The sequence below is a fragment of the Charadrius vociferus genome, unplaced genomic scaffold, assembly GCF_000708025.1.
Source record: "Charadrius vociferus isolate BGI_N301 unplaced genomic scaffold, ASM70802v2 scaffold280, whole genome shotgun sequence".
In the NCBI taxonomy this organism is placed as follows: Eukaryota; Metazoa; Chordata; class Aves; order Charadriiformes; family Charadriidae; genus Charadrius; species Charadrius vociferus.
The window spans coordinates 1,590,204-1,610,173 of record NW_009646340.1 but is presented as its reverse complement, the minus strand read 5'-3'; the positions used below and the strand labels follow the sequence as shown (position 1 = coordinate 1,610,173).

General features: G+C 40.8%; 1 protein-coding gene across 1 annotated transcript in view; it reads right to left on the bottom strand.

Annotated features, from left to right (window-relative positions):
* Nucleotides 1-19,970, bottom strand: part of STK4 (serine/threonine kinase 4) — a 46,635-nt gene that overhangs the window by 24,846 nt on the left and 1,819 nt on the right. The window contains exons 2-9 of the mRNA XM_009890872.1: nt 17,853-17,933; nt 16,866-16,994; nt 14,850-14,964; nt 14,131-14,295; nt 13,554-13,721; nt 12,865-13,002; nt 12,128-12,256; nt 9,648-9,834 (exon numbers count right to left, since the gene is read on the bottom strand). Coding sequence (XP_009889174.1) covers nt 9,648-9,834; nt 12,128-12,256; nt 12,865-13,002; nt 13,554-13,721; nt 14,131-14,295; nt 14,850-14,964; nt 16,866-16,994; nt 17,853-17,933 — 1,112 coding nt within the window. The remainder of the gene's footprint in view (nt 1-9,647; nt 9,835-12,127; nt 12,257-12,864; nt 13,003-13,553; nt 13,722-14,130; nt 14,296-14,849; nt 14,965-16,865; nt 16,995-17,852; nt 17,934-19,970) is intronic.

The following is a 19,970-nucleotide window of genomic DNA, read 5'->3' as shown; positions in this document are numbered from 1 at the left end:
GCTCTTCCCACCCACTGTCGGACACCTCTAACCTTGCAGTCACCTTAGGCCTTTCAACTGCATGCAACATTTAGTCACCAACTTTAGTTCATTTCTACACATCAACATGTAATACTGCATCTTTTTTTAGTGGTGGTTTGGTTTTTGTTTAAACTGATTAAAATAGACATTGCTGACTGACAAAAAAAAAATATGGAAAAAAGATAATATAAAATGAAAAACAGCTGGAATACAGATCTAAGATGTCTGAAATTTTAGTTGCTGCTGTGATCTCAGTAGGGGTGCGTATGCAGCCAGACCGATAGAAACACTCCTGGAGACAGAAAGGCACTATACCAAATCAACTATCATCCCAGCACGACTGGATTTCTTTTCGTCGATCTTGGCACTTAACAGCAGTGTCATCTTTCCAAAGACGATCTGCTATTAATTCAACACAAGAATCACACCACTCTATCTTTAAGATTTTGATAACGGGCAGCCGAAGACAAAAATCGATCACTGCTATTTGCAGAAGCAGATGCTGCTGAAAGATGACACGGCACTAAAAGTCTCTGTGCCAAAAAGCATTTAACTTCCTAGTTTTATAGGGTTAGACTAAAATATGAACATTTGACAGAAAGTGAGATCACAAGTGTGGCAGAGAAGAGCCAGAGAAGGTCACCCCGCGGTGACAAGAAAGGCTTCTCCATGCATTTTTTTTGGAACCTAAAGAGATTCTTATAAGGATGAGCCGCGAGAACTCCCCAGAGCCATTAACGGTCTACCATTTAGATATGCAGTCATCTTTTTAGGAGCTGTATTAATTACGCAAATGGAACACCACAGCTCTGCTGGAGCCGGTCCAGCTGACTGCAGAATCGGAGGTTTGGGCGAGCTGTGCAGAGCCCCAGGCGCTGGCAGGAGCGCTCGGCGTTCAGCCTGCGGTGTGGCGAAGAGCAGAAGCCCTCCGCAGAAAACTCACGAGTGCTGCCTGGCATAAAGTCACGTTTAGAAAAGTATAAGGACGTCAGTATTATTGTGTGTGAGAACAGAAAAAAATGTGAAATTGCTGGGTCCAAAGGTAGAGAACGCTGTAAATTGTGAACAACAAATATCCCCTTAGATTTTGATTTTTAAAGGACTTGGCCACCTTAGTAATAGAGTTACCCCTTCAGCGCTGGAGAGCAAAAGTCCAACTGCACGTGGGCCCACGGAAAAGGGGACAGTCCTCACACAAACCACAAACAGCCCAGACAAGCCAAAAGAGAGCTGACAGGTACAGGCAGGGCACTGCAAGAAGCCAGCGAGGCAACACCAGCAACAGCCAGTGGCCTCAGCATACTGGATCCTCTCCTCTGCTAGGCCAGAGCGAGGGCAAGTTTTAAGGAAAAACTTAAACAATGCGCTCCCTCCCCAAAACCATCACCTGTCTGAATACTTGAGCGAACAGAAGAGGTAAGTCTTGGTGGCTGACTGCAGCACACAGACCTCCTTACAGCAAGCAAAAGACGACAAAGGCGTGGAGAGCCTTCAGGCCATTTGCATTTCCATATGATGCTGCAGAGAAAGCAGAATGATAAAGAAGAAATAGCACAGTCAATTAAGCCAGCAAGAGATTTACTTTTTTCTTCCAGCAGTAAAGAATATCTGTGAAACCAGATCATTCAGTATCATCTAGTCCCAGAAATCAAAGCACTCATTTTGTTGATTTTGTCAAATTAGCTCTCACAATTGAAAATTTTCAGCAGCTCATGAGCTTCAAAGGACGCCTTCAAAAGGAAAGTGGGATTTACAAAGTCCTCCTATCTATTGGAACAAGCTTGCTGAGTAATGAAACTAGAATTTCTGCTTTTCTCTAAAATTATTCTTCTTTACTCAAACTTGACAGCAGAAGCAGCCCTGTTTTGTTGTTTTTTCCTCTTGAAAGAGATTGCTATTATCTACCTAGGGTGAATATTCTAGAGTCACAAAGCTTGTCATGAGAGACAGTAAGATAACCTTGGGAACACATTTTGTGTGCTCTTTACTCGAGTCACTTAATACTTAAAATACCTATTCTTGAAGCTACGGTGAGAGATTTCCTCCCTTATATCACAAAAATCAGAGCTAGAGCTGTGGCTTGGAACTGTCAGGACATCATGGTACAAATTCATCTACAAAGAAGGTAATGTAAATCAACAACAATGAAGCGATCAATTACTAAGTTAGTAGTATCAAACATGATACTTGGTACATATATGTGTTTGCCAAGATTACACAAGGCTGCAATCTTTAGAAAGACAGATGGTCTCAGCTCAGAAGAATACTGGTGTTTGTGAGAATGGGGTGTCAGGAGCAACAAAACCAAAAATTTTTAAGTCGAATTATGCTAGGAAAGTATCATGAATGCCCAGTACAAAGCTCAGGTAGAGGCACCCCTGTGAGCAGGAGCTCAAAACAGCTCTGCAGAGATGCAGTGAAGAGCCCTTATGTTAACATTAAAGATAGCAGAGCTATCACTGCCTTTAGTCAGCTGTAATGCCAGAAAGCATCCCCTGGGACAAACAGCACAGTCTTCTGCTTTCCTATACAAGATTATACAGTTCCTTTCGCAGAGGGATCAAGATCTATTGTACAGCAATTGGTTTGCTTTGTCTTTGCTGTTGACAGGCTTGCTGTTCTCCTAGAGTTATGAACCCTCTCATTTCCAGTCTGAAGTTTATGGGTAGCCAGTGTATATGCACTTGCTCTTGCGCAAGCCTCAGCTCTTCACCATTCAAACCATCATCCTCCAGTATTCACCTTCCCTCCTTGCCCTTTAATTTTTATTTTTAAAGCGTTCTCACATCCAATGACATCTTTCATTTTAGTGGTCTGAACAAGCATAGCTCTTTCACTGACTTCTCAGGTAACAGGCTTCGTCCCCAGCAGTGTCGGTGAGCTTCTGTCTGCTTTGGATTGAATTATGTAGCTTTAAGGCTGAAAATGCACACGTTTAGGATGCACAAAACAGCGCCTGATGATTATGTGCAGGCAACACTTCATTAATATTAAATTTCAAATGGAATTGCAGCTTTATTCACTTCAGGCCATTTCTTAGATATCACAGATGAACTTTAGCAGCTGGACAGCATAATTTGTACAGTATGAACAGGACTGAGTCGTTTCATGCAGCAGAGCAGAGATGCCAATTTATTCAACCAGAGCAAAAAGTGCTCCATCATTAATGAATTCACCCCATGGCAACACAAGCTGAGATTTCCTCACATTAAAAGCAGACCACATAACACTTCATATCTATCGAAGCTTATGAGGACGTGCCTTTGCGTAATTATGGCCTATCTCAAACTAAATCAAAGCAGAACATGCCTGACAGGTCCTGCTATTAAGAAGGAGCTCCTAAATGACCGCAAAACCCAGCGCTAGGTATCCTAACTAATCTCTTTTAATGACTATGAGACATCAAAGTCATCTAAGGAAAAGAGTAGCAATGCTCGTCCAAAGCTGTGGTGTATATAATTGAGGACTCTTTCTGAAAGAGGAGGAAATCCTCACAGTAATGAAAGCTGTTTAAGACCACGTTACCTCCTTTTGGATCTCTTTTACATAAAAACTCAGAAAAGATTATAAATATAAAGCAGCTTTCTTCCTCCATCACAAATTTTCAGTGGACACCTACATCTTTCACCTCATTAGCTTGCATTGCTAGTTTAGTCCAGCAACTACACTACGGGACACAGGCAGTGAGACGTGAAGGTGCATCAGGAAAAAAAGCGAACATTTCGTATTTTGCATCATTTGGCTCAGGTTCTGATGAATCTTAATGAGAAATAACCTCATCGACAGGGCTGCGCGTCTTCAGGTCCAGTGCCCTGTGGGCAACAGCTCTGGCTCCCTGAATGGCATATAACCACGTCAGCATTTGCTAACACCCTTTCTATTCATAACCTGAAAACTCATTTGTCATATTCATAATCTGAAAACTCATTACCTAGAGAGACCAGAAAACAACATGGCAATGTACTTTTTTTTTTTTTTTTTCCCCCTGAAACTTGAAAATCTGCTGGTAAAAATGAATTTGGTTTTAAACTTTTGCAATTAAGGAATTTAGGAGTTTGTACAGTTTTCCTCCTTCCTGCTCAGGAGTAAAACCTTCTCCGTGGTTTATTTTGATCCAGCAGGAAGTAAGTTTATTCTTAGAAGAGACAGGTAGGCTACAGTTTGCCTGTATGTGCAAATATATGCATGCGTATGGGACAGAGATATATTTACTGAGTGATTTAGTACTACTCTGTCTCTTCATTGAGTCTCCTGACTCCTGTGTGCTATTCAGGTCTCTGTTAGACATACTTCCCATCTTCCTCAAGACAATGCCTCTGTCCAGGACAAAAAAAAGTCCCCCTACTTCCTATACCCCACCGTCAGAAATGCAGGGATGCTTAACAATAAAGCCTTAGGAAGAGCAAAACCACATACATCTCTTTCTCCAATTTCAATGTCTCTGAGCACATAACCATTAACGGATGATTAACTTCATCTTCGCCTTAAAGCTTTGTCAAACATTCAGGACAACTGAAGGTGGACAACCACCCAACTTAGACCCCAGACAACTTGCCTTCATGCTGCAGTCTGCACAGAACCACTATTTCAATTGCTAACACACTGCCCAGAAGTCCAATAGCCAACCACTATTCAAGCAGAATAAACAACACCCACAGCAAAAACCCATCAACAAAAATGGCAGCATATACAACTCCCATCGCTCAAAAATACTTGATTTTCTTACAACAATACTTGATATTCTTAAACAAACTGTGCTGGCCGCTGTTTACGTCAGGTTTGCCAGCAGGGCTGCTATTAAGTCAAAAAGTAACACAGCTGGAAGACCGATCTGTGAAGATTTATATTCTCTACACCTCAAGAGTGGCAGTATAATGCTTCTTACAGTTCGAGAAGAATTTAATCAATGTAGGTGTTTCTATAAACAGTGTGTTATTTAAATGCATAATGCTAGGAGTGTTTTATGGTCCGGTTATGCCTAAATGGACCAATTTATTTTAAACACAGAAATGTACCGCTGGACATTAATAACACTAAGTAGTGGGAAGCTGCTACGAAGAGCTATTGTCTCCGCAGAAAAAGAGAGGCAAAACACAGCCAATATCTTTTACATACACATGATGTAAATCCTGACAAACTGTGGAGCCTGCGTCAGCTATTTGGATAACACTCATCTGCACCGTTTGGGACAACTACTGATATTCCACTATACCTACCTCAGCTGCATACCAGTAATACTTTATTCAATTATAATATTAATGCAATCACATAAACCTTCTGCCATCCAAATTCATTCTGCTGTCCACGTTACAGCTTTTACAGTCATTGCTCTACATGAAAAATTACAGGTTAATTAGCGGAGACAAAAAAGTTTCCTGAGCCTTGGCAGTAACACTTCTCTGGTTTAGGTTTAAGTGTCATCCACTGGATGTCTCACAAAACCACCAAGACTAACAAGCTCACACTGAATCATTTTTCTAATAGGGAATTGCCAAGTTTGCATCTCGGCTCATTTAATTTGCTAATGAACCCCAATCTCCCCTCAAAAGGGGAAATATCTTTTTCAAAGGACACAACCAGGCTTAGCAGCGTGGGCATGGTAAAAGCATAACAAAACCCAAACCATCCCTAACTTTATTATAAGAATCAAGCCTAGAATTTTCGATTTTAAACATTCACAAACTGTTAAGAATTTTTACCTTCATATTACATTACCAAAGTAGAGGCAAGAGCGTTATTAGAACTTCTGGTCTACCTCTGCTCCAGATGTGTTACTGAATGTGTGCCACATGAACAAAACCCCACGGCCACAATTCTTCCCCCTCTCCAGATCCTTCATTCACCTCGACCCAAACACCAGAAAGCCCAGCTCATACCTCTTGCTGGCACTTCTACATTCTCTAGTATCATTTTATTTGGTGCTTAAACAAGCAAGAGGCACTTTAACACAGAGAATAAGACACATTCTAGTACTAAACAAACTAGATCCTGTTTCACTTGGATCTGATCGCATTGCAATGTCCAACATCCTCATCTGCTTTATTACAAAATTACGTTTCATTCTTTAAATCGAAGAGACAAACTCATGCCAAGTTTCCACTATGGAAAGACCGACAGCAAATAAAGCAGAAAAAAAGCAAAAAAAGAAAGAGTAAAAAATGCTGCGCTATTTACTAGCACTATATATTCTCTCATAGAAAAATTAAAAAAGATGATTTCCGAGATAGTCACAGTTCAAAAGTTATTCTGGCTCTCAAGCACAGTGGAAATGTCTGTTATTACGAATGATTGTTCATCTATAGTTCTTCAGCTACTTCCAAAGTTTTCCTGGAATAGTTTAACTGCAATCCATAAGTAATCTGTTAGCAATCGATTTATAAGTAAAATGTGTCGCAGCGCAATTTAGTATCTGCGGTTTCAGGCAATCACTTGAGCGCTTTCAAAATGTGTAACAGAATGTCATAGTGACATTTTTAATGCCGCCTGGATATATATATATATATATATTGAGTGCCCAGAAAAAAAGCCAAGCAAATGAAAGAACTTCAGCAAACAGAATTATAGCTCAATTGACTACAAAACAAAACTTCCCCTACAATGTAACATACTAGAATTTAAGAATGTTTTTCCTCTGAGGCTGAAAAGTTAAGAATTGATTTAAGCAAGAAGTTATTTGCTAGGCTATTGGAAGTTGTTTGCTCGAAATTTCGAAGACAATCCTGTCTAAAGCATCATATTTCAACATCCTATAGCACTTTTTACATTAAAAAGAAATAAAACCAAGCCAAAAACTGCTGAAGAGACAGACATATTTTTTTAAATTGGGAGAAGGGCTAGACCACTAGCACGGAAGCCTGTGGTTATAAGGCCCCAAACACCTAGAAAAGCTAAATTCTCCTACTAATCACTAATGCCATGCAAGAAAAAAATCAGAACCTTTTTATTGACTTAAAACATGTTTTCTTCTAAGTCATAACACAAGTTGCCAAGTGAAATATAGACTTCTTTAAAAATATGAATCAATGAAGCTTCTTCAAACTCAATGGTTTCCAAGCAGGACTATTGCATTTATGTTTAAGATTACAAAAAGAACTTGCTCCAGAGAGTTCTGCAGCGGGCTGATGAGCTTTACAGTTAAATTAATTTAACTGACTGTTAAGAGAACATAAATATGGAAATAGCAAGCTGAAAAACGGAGCTATAGGCAATTCACACGAAGGGCAAGCTGCTCAAAGACACTGCCTTGCAGCGTGTCCAAGAAACACACAGAGAACTGCTCGGTGCGGCAGCAAGAATTTCAGCATTATGCTACCGGGGAAGAAGGAGAATAAGGTGTTAAGGAAAAGTTAAGTTTTAGTCTGGTACAATCATCTTCATTAACATCAGATTTCTTGGAACGGAGGTTCGGGTTATTCCAATGCAGCACAACCTGCCGCAGAGCCAGCGCTGAGAGCGGCTGGGTTTCGCCAGATACTGCTGGGCGAACCCCACCGACAGCAACACGTTCCCAGTGCCAACCATCGCCTGCCCCCCGGCTCTCCGAGCGCTGCCTCCAGAAGGCAGAGCTGCTCAAGCACTTCTGCCGCATGCTCGGCTTTGAATACCCTTACACAGCCACAGCTGGAGAACAGGGTTTTTAAGAAGTCTGAAGTCTAGGGGGGGGTTAAAAGCAAAAACTCAACTTTCTAGTCACAGAGCTCTTTGAGCTTGTTCTGGAGCTCCCTCTTGAGGTTAGATACTACGCTATATTAAAGACATTGCAATATCCTCATAACCAATTCTACTCAAAATGAGACTATGTCCTTGCAAAAAGATATTAGCAAAAGCATCTCCTCAAATCTCTGTACAGTAGCTTTTAGAGAGCATTAGATGCTTTTGAGTTGCAATCTTAAAAAGACGGTGAGAAGATAAGCACATGTCAAACACAGGAAGATAAACTGAAGAGGCACTTTACTTGTACACCTTTGGGAGCCAGTGCAGACAGTAAAACCTCTGTCACTGTGAATCAGGAAACGGAACAGCGCACGCTGATGATGAGAAATTAACTGTGTTGTCTATTTGTACAGAAACAGCAACTTCACTTGGTTTATTTAAGGCTGTTAACACATCCCACTCTTTGAGTGGCCTTTTAAGCTACTCTAAGCATCCCCCCACCTCCTTGCTAGAGGTACCTTGTTCCGCAAAACCCGAGGGCATCACTCCATCGTCATTGTTGCCACAAGCTGATACGCGAGCTGACACCTCTGGGGTTTTATGTGCTGAATCAGCATTTGCTAAAGTCCGCAAAACTCTTTAAACAGGTTGTGCTGAATTTCACTCTTGAAAACAGTATCTTTCCACAAGCTCTAGAGGGCCCCCACATGGAAGAAGCCTTCAACACAGAAATGCCTGAGAAAAGGATTTTTTCAAGCTCCTGTTGAGAATTTTTTCCTCTCCCACGACAGCTAAAGGTTCAAAATCAGATGGCAAAGGAAGTCTTCAGAAGCAGGGCAAGAGCCAAAAGAACAAGCCCTGCCTATGATGGTCATATTTTAATACTGCTGAGCCCCGACTCAGCTCTTTCCTCAGTCGAACAAACATCCTTGCTGGCCAGCTGAGTCATCTCTGACTCCCTCTGCCTCAATACTGTCAAGACTACCCAGATCAATGGGAATGGATTTCTGTGAGTATCCACAATTGAGAAAAGATTTTTTTTCTTCTAGTCATACTATTCCAGGAAGGCTCTCCCATCTCTTTAATCAAAAAAACATTTTTAACCCTTTTCCAGGTCAGGCTGTGAGGTCTTCCACAGACTATCAGGGATCAAAGTCACATCATTTTAAATCTCACATCCTATGATGAAGCTTGTGGCTTTAGTAAGCTTTTCTATTTTACGGCGGAATGGATTTCAACTTGAATGTCTCAGAACAGCAACACACGGTTTATCCAGTTGTCCTCAGCGATTAAAGTAACACTAAAGAAACACCAAGTCTGGAGAGATGTTAACTCCTCCCACTGCGTGCCTTGCTGTGCTCGAAACATGCAAGATACTTGTCATTTCATAGCTGTAGCCCTTTGTTTGATGCATCAGTTCTGAAACAGACTTGCTGTTTCCAGATGCCAGGTTACAGCCAGATCACCTTCTAAAGCAGCACAAATTTTTCTATTAACCCTTCGCTAGAGTCTCCCTTCTCTACATTCTGTGAAAAAGACAAAGCAGACAAAAAAGAACCAACAAAAGATCCCATAATAGCTAGAATCCGATCTTATTTAATCAGCACAGAAGCTCATAGAAATTGTGCACAATTCATCAGCAATATCAAGAGCAAGACTAAAGAGAATGGCTTGAAACTTGGACCTAGAAAGGGTCTCTCTTCTCTACTGCCAGAGGGCACTGACCTAAGAGTTTTAGCTCGCTACGACCAAAAGACTTCATGATAAGCTACCAAAAATATCAAAGCAGGTGGGGAATACATATCATTGCCCACAGTACATCATTTTCTTGGGGACATGGTTCAGAAGTGGTTTTGTCAGGTTAGGTTAAGGGTTGGACTTGGTGATCTTAAAGGTCCCTTCCAACCTCAACAATTCTATGATTCTGTGATTTACAGTAAGTAATCTTCTAGAAGTTAAAGATGCTTTCTTACTTTTCATGGTGCCCTCCTCCTCTTCCTCTTCCGTGTTTATGACCATTGTACCCAACTGGGATTCCAAGGTGCCGTCATGTTCTATCATTGTGTTGGCTCCATCACTCATGGTGTTGATAGCTCTTATGGTACCAGTTTCATCTCCACTTGCCCTCACCATGGTACCTGAATCTGTTTCATCTTCTTCCTGTACAAAGATCCCATAAGTAGATTTTTAAGTCCCATGAAGAGTGTCAGTGTCCTTGAACGCAGACAAGTCTTACTAATTCAAAGCTTTTTACAAATACACACAGAAGCCAACAACATTTTCTTTTATGCGCTTAGTTCTCTCCCTGTCATCTCCGAGCAGGTAATGAAAAGTTCGTAATTTTCAGTCAGTTTGATAAATAAGAGAACAAATAAATAATCAGCAAATGTTTCTCAATGCAACTTGTATCTCATTTCTGACCTGGTGACCTGTCTGTAAGAGTAGAATACAATACTCAGTGTTTCTATTTATGTTGCTAGTTTTAACACTTGACCTAAAACCCTGTCTCACGTGGTACAGTTGACTGAGGAGTCATTAGTTACTAGACAGCAACAGGTCTAAGTCTGGAGTGCATGTGGCACACTGAAGAAAAATTACCACCCTATGCTTTAGGAGTTTGTCTTTACCATTTAGGTATTTTTACTTGCTGTAAACTTCAGAAGCACTGAAGAAAAATGAACTGAATTTGCAAATCTTTAAAGAGGAATGAAATTATCAAAGTCCAGTCATCATTTTCAGATTAAAATTATTTTTTGTCTTTCCATTTGTTAACAGGTACTAATATTATAGGAATTTGGATTATTGCTGTCAAGACTTAAGAGACTGACTCTGTGAGAAAACATAGGCTCCTGAAACAAATTCCGGTAGGAAAACTTCCTGGCAGATAGTTAGCCAGAGGCAGTAGTTTCATTAGGTGGTGTGGGCTACACCAAGTATATATTGTGACGAGGACTTCATGAAGAATGAGGTCAACGTTTCCACAATCTATTAAGTTTCTTGGAAACGTGGGACCACGTATCTAACTACAACATCAGAAGTCACTTCCTAGGTTTACAGTTGAGTTCCTAGACATCTCACCTTGGATGAGATGCTCATGTTTTGTTTGTAACATAACATAAATGAAGTTCATAGTTCTTTATGTGTGACCACGGGTTTACTGATCTGTATTAGTGCTAGAGCGAAAACACACATCTTGCACATCAAACTGCAATACCCCATCTCAAATATCATTGAAAGAAAGAAGTACACCCCTCCACCTTCTGGTGTTTCATACATTTTACCTGCTCTGTCAAGGGCATCTATATAATTTACTTCCCAACCTCAAAACCAATAGCAAGAGAAGGAGAAAACTACACGTGATGTTAACAGAGGAAAAGTAATTTTATGTGGATATGAGTGGGTGAGAGGAAGTAATAAATTTGTTAGCTACACATCATTTAACAAAGGACTACAGCAGAAATTTCCACAGCACTTGGGAAGTGCTTGGGAACACTTATCTGCTAGCGCACACAGAGTAGAGAAGATTCAAGAAAACACACACACACCAACAGAAACCACTCAACTTCATTACACAGACACTGTCTCTCAGTAGCGTGACTCCAGATCGGTCAGAAATGAAGGAGAGAAGGTAGCGACAATACTCGTAGAGCCAACATCACAGCAACGTGACCAATAAAGTTACTTCCAGACTGAACAAACAGGCAGTCCTAAACCGGAAAGCTAGACAAACAAAGTCTTCAGCATAGATACTGTGGACCATGCTGTTCAAGTCTAACCTCTGAAGAGGACTCCGGCATACAATGCCTTTTGCTGCCTGTTTCATTTATTCAGGTTGAAGCAGGCAGGCTCAAAAAAACCAGCCTTCAACATGCTTTCCATATTCACATGCTGTAACCACTGAAACAAGGAGCCCAAACTGGAATTCACAGCAATCCCCTGAACACTTGTCATGCCCTCACCTCGGGTTTCTGTCGGTTGCTCTTGTGTAGTAGAAAGTTTCTATAAGGGGGGTTCTAAAGCACAATAGTAAAACAACATAACATACTTATATCGCAGTGCATCACAGATGATATTATTATTTTATACTAGGAGAGCAGTCTAAGAACTGAATCGACAATGAAAAATTCTCATTACTGCATAAATAATATAAACCAACTGAGAAAACGAATCAAGTCTTTTGCACACACTACTTTGCAGGCTTATTCAATCACCAGTCTCTAGCTACGCTATAAGCTAAACAGTAAGCCATCCATGCTGGCTATCCCACTCAAATATAAAGATTGAGCAGAGACCAAGCATTAGGTTAAGAAATCCTAAAAGTACAAAACCCAAGAACTAAGTCAAATCCACAGGCAATTGGACAAAATATTGCAAAACCAAAACCCAAAGCAGCTAAGCCTTATGAAAAGAGCAAAAGTTTGGACTTTGTATATTGTTGCTATTAAATACTCACTGAATTTTCTTCATCATCTTGATCTAGTTCACGCTGTTGCGCCTCTTGACGTTTCAGCTTGATATCCATTGCTTCATTAATCAAGTCTCGCAGAATTGACACGCCTTTGGCACTTTTAACAAACGGGTGCTGAGAAGTATTTTAAAAACAAATAAGCACTGCATCCGAATCAGAATAACAGTAAAACACTGTTACTATGGCCTCCTTCCAATCAAAATTAAGGTTTAACTCAATACATTAGTAAAATAAAATCCAATACTTCTGTTTGGCCCAGGAGGGAGACCTTCCATCCTCCAAACATGGTCCAAAGGCACTACTGCTGTGAGACCTTGGGCTCATTCTCCTCCCACAACCCTACTAATTTCTTTCCTTAGCTTAGCTGTCAAGAACCAATTACACAGATCACCACCATGCCTAACCCATTCTGAGCACTCACTTTCATTTAGCCTTTCCTTTTTAGTGTTTTAAGAGGCAGTATCTTGGCAGTGCTGGTGAGAAACTGAAAGTAAAAAAAACTCCAAAACCAAACAAACAGGACAAAGACAGGAAGTTGGACTTCAGAAAAGAACCGAAAAGTTGAAGTTGAGTGTAAGATTTTTTAAAATGAGATATTAAAAAGTAAAATCTGTAGTGAGCAGGAGCAGCAAGAAATGAAAGCAACATCACAACTGACACGCAGCACTGCCTACCCTAGCAAGCCTTCGCTAGAGCTTACGTTCTTGTAAGAAAAGGCAGACCTGCAGAAGCTGTGTTGCAGTGGCACGCTGCTCTGGGCTCTTAACAAGACACTGTTTTACAAAGTCCGTAAAATTGTCTGACCAGAGCTCTGGTTTCCGGAATGTTGGAGGTGGATTGGTAGGAATCATGAAAATTGCCTGAAAACACAAGAATATTCCAGATTTCCAAACAAAGTTTAAAGCTTTCCAACAATACAACATAGATACACACTAACGTACACCACTACTAAAGAACGATAGATATTTCAGGTTTGCTGCTTCTGAAAAGTTTGTGCCAATATTATACACAAATTTGCTCAAGTAGCAAGAAATCCAAGTTTTCTCACCAGGTATTGACACTTCTGTCTGAGCCATTATATGCCCCAAAAGGTGTGAATCTGCCATTTTTAAGTCTTAAAAATTTGTGCTTGCATTAAAAAAATTGCTTTGGATAATACAGGTGAAAATATGTTTCTTCACACCCCTCACAGGGAGCTTCAGCTATGTCTTAACTAGATGAGGATTGCGATTTTCCTTCCCATGCAGATTCTCCTTCTCAAAGACCTGTATTTCATTTAATCAACAGTACAAAGAACTGACAGAAAACAAATCATTTACTCTAGGTTAAAAGCAAGATGGTATGTTGATATGATAGCAAATAGCAAATCCTTTCCATACAGCAATGCATTTTAAAAGGCCACAATCCTTACCCTCATAGGGTGAATATCTGCGTATGGTGGCTTGCCCTCAGCCATTTCTATTGCAGTGATTCCCAGGGACCAGATGTCTGCAACACAATTATACCCAATTTCTTGAATCACTTCTGGAGCCATCCAAAATGGGGTCCCTATAACTGTGTTCCGCTTTGCCATGGTGTCCTGAGAAGAAGAGCAGGATAAAAATCCGGACGATGGGAACTGCATTAGCCACAAACATTCATTAATGAATTATCACCCTAATTATTTTTCACTTGCACACACGCACATTATTAGATTCAGCAAGACTGGGATACGAAGGGCTGCAAAGAGGAATTGAAATGTGCTCACAGAAGTTACAAATATCATGAAGAAAACAGCAAACGCTACTGCAAACCATTACTTAGGCACAGCAGCTTCCACAGGGGAAGCTCTGCTTTAATGTGTTGCTGGTTTAGTAACTCATTATGCAGATGTACAGTGCTAAAAAGCAGTTTAGCACAATTTCTCAAAGTCTTCACAAGCACATCACACTCACATACAGGTTAAAAAGATAAACTGAAGTGTACATAACCATCTTGGGTTTACTTACTGTAAGTTGTCCTGCCACTCCAAAATCTGCAAGTTTCGCATGTCCCTCTGTATTGAGCAATATATTTCCAGCTTTGATGTCCCTGTGTATTTTCCTCATAAAATGCAGGTATTCTAGTCCTTTCAGTGTTGATTGTACTATTGTAGCAATTTCCTCTTCTGTGAGCTAAGGAAAAAAAAAAGAGTTACTGCCAACCTACCAGTTGCTGACATGTAACACTATTGTGTTTCAGGCTATGTTTTCCCGAGATTCACTAATTACCATGTAATTGCCTTCACTAAAGGTTGCAATATTAATGGGAAATTAGTTAGCAACTTACAGCATTATGTAGTAGAATTAGACTACAACCAGCATACATATACACAAGTACCATATTTTGCATACCAAAACCCTTTCTCAACGATTAATTCTTAACCTGCAATAACCAACGTAAGGCAAAGTAGAGTCCGTTATTCAGAATCAGTCTGGGTTTTCAGGAAAGCCAACAAACCAAAATCTGCTCCACCGATTACAGTATCCAGATAACCAAAACTCGACCAATGTCATCAGCTTCCCATTTTCAGAGGAACAAAGGACCTGAATCTCAAGTCATGGCCAATTGCGTCACATTGAACCCCGAGAGAATTACACCCAAACGCCAGCGCACAAACTACTCGGCCTCCTTGAGCTGCTGGACACCCATACTTCCCATTCAGACATTCAAAGGAGACATGACGTACAGTTTTATTTCGTAATCGAATAATATCAGACACAGATCCAGCGCCGCAGTATTCCATGACTATCCACAAGTCTGTGTTCTTAAAATAGCTGCCGTAGTATTTCACCACATGAGGACTATGAAATGTGGAAAAAGCAGAAGAAAACAAAGGGTCAAATACCAGTAACCAGCACAACTGAATGACAAAAAAACACTGTGGAGTCCCTAAGTATGTTTTAGAAATTCAGAGTTTAAGCGACACTAAAACCCTGATCAAAAGTATTCCAAAACAACCTGCACTTGCGCAGGGCCGCTGCAGTCCTGCCAAGCCTCTTCCTCACAGCGGTGCTCATCTGACCCGTCAGTAAGTCAGTTCAGAGAGCTAAACTGTCTGAAAAGAAATCTGATAGAAATAAGGAGCGATTAGCCTTCAGTCGGGTTTAGCTCCCTGAACCGCATTACAACAAGGTCAGTGCTATGGCAAGCAAGAAGGCAGGACACGGGAATGAGAAACAAACCACGGCAGTCCCTCGTAAAGCTGCTGCAGAGCATTTGCAACCAAATGGGAACATTAAATAAGGTCCAAAGTTTGCTGGAAAATAGCTATAATGTTCGTTAAGAGGAATGTTCCCATGCTGGCACATGCACCTACCTGTTTCTACAATTTAGTCCAGGATGTATTTTAGGAATTCAGTATAACCTAAGACTGTCTCACGGTCAGCTCTCTGGCTGCCCAAAACGCAAACAATCTAGTAAAGTATGTCGGTCAGAATAAGCATCTGTCCTCCGGAAAAGGTAAAGCAGAAAACTAACAGAAAGACCGTTCCCGATTTTATGGGAAGAGAGTTAAGGAACAAAAGTGTGCTTAATCTATTCTCTGCTGAATAGTTTCTAATGAAAAACTGTAAAACTAGCAAGTCAGTCACACCGCACAGTGCCCCTTAATGCTTGCGCAGAAAATGGGATGCTCCAGTTATTAACTCCCTCTGCTGTTCATAACTGTAAAGTCTCATTTTGGGCCTTATTTAGAGACACCTAGCAATGCTTTCCAAATTACACAGTAAGATTTTTCACTAACAAATTCTTTTAAAGTTTCATTTTGTTGTCTGCCACCAGTCACCTTCATTTAGAGATAGTGAGAAGAAGTGCAATAGAGTGACGGGGACCATAATTTTATATTGCTAATGTAATTTATTTTAAATGGTTTTCCATGCCTGAAGTCCATCAAAGTAGTGTTTCTACAGGCTAGATTCTTAATACCAGAGAAGTTAGCGTATTTTAAACTTTCAGCCTAGGATGCACTTTTAAGAGGAGGTCTTCTGCACCCACAAGCTCTTCATCAGCTAAGTCAGTACAACATCTTTTCCCATAAGAAACATGCAGAGGCAACCCAGAGAGCCAACCATAAGCCTGCAGAGCTGCCAGCAAGTTATTCTGGGGATGCTCGGATCAGCAGACAGCTTGTACCGCACTAGAACCTGCGCAGGCAGAAAAGGGCAGGGAAGGACAATTCTGCCACCCAAGCAGATGACAGCACGTAGATTAAGCACATGCAAGAGCAGTCATGCATTAGAGGCTCTCATCCACGTGCCCCTTAAAAACAAACAAACAAAAACCCCTCTTCTAACAGTTTTCTATGTCCATATCAAAACTTGTTTAGAAGTCATTTCCCCTTTGGGAACTACTGTTCCAGCGCACAATCAAGTTACCACTGTTCAACAAGTGACGGCGCACGGGGAGAACCGCAGCAACTGCTCAGACGCTTGGCTCTTTGCGGGCAGCAAGTGCAAGGTTATTCAACTTCGCTTCATGCTCTCTCGGTGGAAGCTAAATTTTTGTTGTCTTACCTTTGCTTGGGTTAACACTACCCAAATGGTCAGTTAACATGACTCAGTTGATATGAGGTAACTTGATCGTATAAGTCCAGCCTTTTAAAAAACATTTAAGGCAACATCATGGCTTTTATTTGATTAAATGCCAGGTCATAGACAATACTTTTCTTTGCATACCAGTAACGGGGTTTGCAGTATACATTTACCTGTCACACTGCTGCATTATGGATATTTCCTTTATAATCTCTTGCAGGTCAGATTCCACGGGAACTTGTTTAATTGCAACAACTTGACCCGTTTCTTTATGAATGGCTTTGAACACACTGCCATAGGAACTATGAAACAAAATATTAAACAAACACTGAATACAATATCATTTTAAAAATGCAAATGTTATGGGTTTGCTTTTTGCAAGTGCAGACATCAGCTAAAAAATTAACTATCCTGCTAAAAATATTTTGTATTTTAATGTAAATAATCAGTCCACTAGGTTCTAAACACTACAATAATACAAATAAGTCACAGCACACTGAGACGGTCAGAAATGAGCCAACCATCATTACACTGCCTATAGCTTTGGAAGGGCCATTTACAGAAATCCAAATACAATTTTCTCTTTTTCCAGCACACAGTACCAGCTGAGCACCAGTAAGAACTACAGCTCTGGTCAGAGAGGTTTGCTCATTCTTGTCAGACATTATCTGTCTCATTTCCAGCTTCTTTCCTTACAGCAGCCAGGCAGATTTACAACGCAGTTTTTTTCAAATGAACTGCTTAAGAAGGCAAACGTGTCACTCATCGAGCATTCCCATGCTGCTCTACCTTACCAAGTGGCACAATGCAACAGAAGTTCATTTCCACCACACAGATCTTCCACAAGAGGTACCAGGGATGAACGACAAAACCTCTTGAGTTCCCACAGAGCCCTATCAACTCCAGGTGGGCACTTTTCAACAAGGTTTTAACTCCCCACTGCTGAGCCATAAGCTACTGTTTGGATTAAGCTATCTTACTCTTGGGAAACGAATTCTTTCTTCTGGTACTAACTAAACACTGTCACTATGTTAGTACGTAACTTTGCAGTAATATGATCATGACAAAAGTGAAAAATCAGAGGCCACTGAACACATCCCCATTACATAGATTTATTCTCAGGGAAACATACATTGGCCACGTTGGAATAGAACACATACCCTTCTCCAAGCTTCTCCAATACATCAAATACTTCTTCAGGTTGTTTGGTTAAACTGTCTTCATCTAACTTCTTCAGCTGCCTGTATACGTAAGAATAGAGAAATTATTACATTCAATTTTATGGCAGTATGGGCATTGTTGGAACAGATTAATAAATAGCACTGCTTAAACATACACAAGGCTTAGCATAAAGTAAATTGATTATGAACTAAGTTTATTTCACCTGACCAGGGGACCTAATATTATTAGCATCCAAAAGCAAAAGAGGACTGGGAATTACAGAGAACAGAATTTGTCAGGCACACAAATCTACAGTTCCTCTTGGTGGAAAGGCATCTCAGAATGTATACGCTGGTGGTCAAATCCCAACGCAGCACCGCAGAGTCTTGCGGCTATTGACTATATCTGCTAAAGTTCAATATCTTGAATGGAAGGATACATACATACTAAAGCCATGCAAAAGGGAACATCATCTTCCCTGATGCCTTACAGTATGCATGGAATACATTTGTTGGGAGGAAGGAGGCAATACTGATGCTACCTGTACATTTTTAACATCGGAAGTTCAGATCTTAACCTCGTGGGCCTGGACACATACTAGGAAAACTCTATCTGGGGTAAGAAAAAAAAAAAAAAAAAGAGAAAGGAAACAGCTATCTGGCTCTCTCACGATATTAACACTGCTTGGTTCAACCCACTTTTAAGTGCATTGCTAACATGCTATGTACTGTGATCCTTCGCTTCGCCCCCGGTACAACTTTCAGGGTCATTCCGTACACAATGCAATGAGATCAACCACATTTGTTTCAGTCCACCGCTACCACACCGGAGAGCGGTCGACCAAGAAACCCCCTGAAATACCTGAGGACTACATAAAAAAATAAGTTCTGAAAGCAGAGTATTTTACTGTCAAACAAACAGTATCCAACAGCCCACAAACACACGCTCTTTCATTTTCACATGAACTAAAAAATAAATAAAATAAATCTGAAACAACAACAAAAACCAACACAAAACCCACCCAAACAAAAAAAAACCTCCAAACTCCCCACGCCAGCTCATACAAGTTTTGAAACACAGAAACTTGTTAGTCTGGGAGTTTTCAGAACTTACTGGTCTGACAGCAAGCAGTATAGTGTTTAAAATGAAACGTGCGTGGTCACCTGCAACTGCAACTACTGAAAGCTCTTACTGCTACTGTTAAAGATCACGACTCCAGCCGCAGGCATGCTAATTTTGATACTAAATATGTATTTTTTCCCCCCCTAATTTCCTCACAGAGTGAGAAACTGCTCATTGATCTCTGGCTATTATGCACAAAAGCCAAACAGGAGAAGCAGCTCACGCATGGAGTACATACAATGGCTTCCTGAAGCAAAGGAAACATTATAAAGAAGCAGACTCAGGAAGTGGTGAAATACTGAAAGTAGTCACTAGCTTCCCTGCAAAGATAAGTGTTAACCAACAGAACGTCACTTGTCCTTGTGAAAATGGGGAGCAAGGAAGGTGTGGGAAGAGGATAAAAGAGGAGGAAAAAAACAAAATATGTATCAGCGACCACACAAGTTGCCATTTCCAAGGAGCCCCAAAAGCGGCGATGCAAGAAGCAGATCCTTCTTGCTGAAGTTGAGACCTAAACGCTATTAAAAAAAAAAAAAAGTTTTTCACATACCCAAACACAATAACCAGACAACTACTGCGCTTCCATCAAACTACCTAGTTTCTGCTCTAACCCAGGAGCGCACAGTTACTCTGCCCTGTCTCGTTGGTCTGGCGCAGGCGCTGCTGTCAGACACGCTCTGCCTTTTTGCTGCATGTTTATACAGCACGGGCATAACAGCAACACAAACCCAATCTCGCTTAAGTTTTTACTCAGATCCAATCTGAATCGCCTTCCAGTTAAACACTGGCATAAGTAATTATACAATAAATACAGAGGTTTAGGTGGGTTTTTTTAATAGAAGATATGTTGCTGGTTTGTTATTTAACAAAAAGACTTGTGTCACTGAAGAGCAGAGCTGGCAGTTTCCTTTCGGCTGCCAAAAGGGCCCCAGCTGCAAACCACCGATAGCGTTCCGACAGACCGACGCTTCGTTCAGACCTCTGCCGCCCCGCTC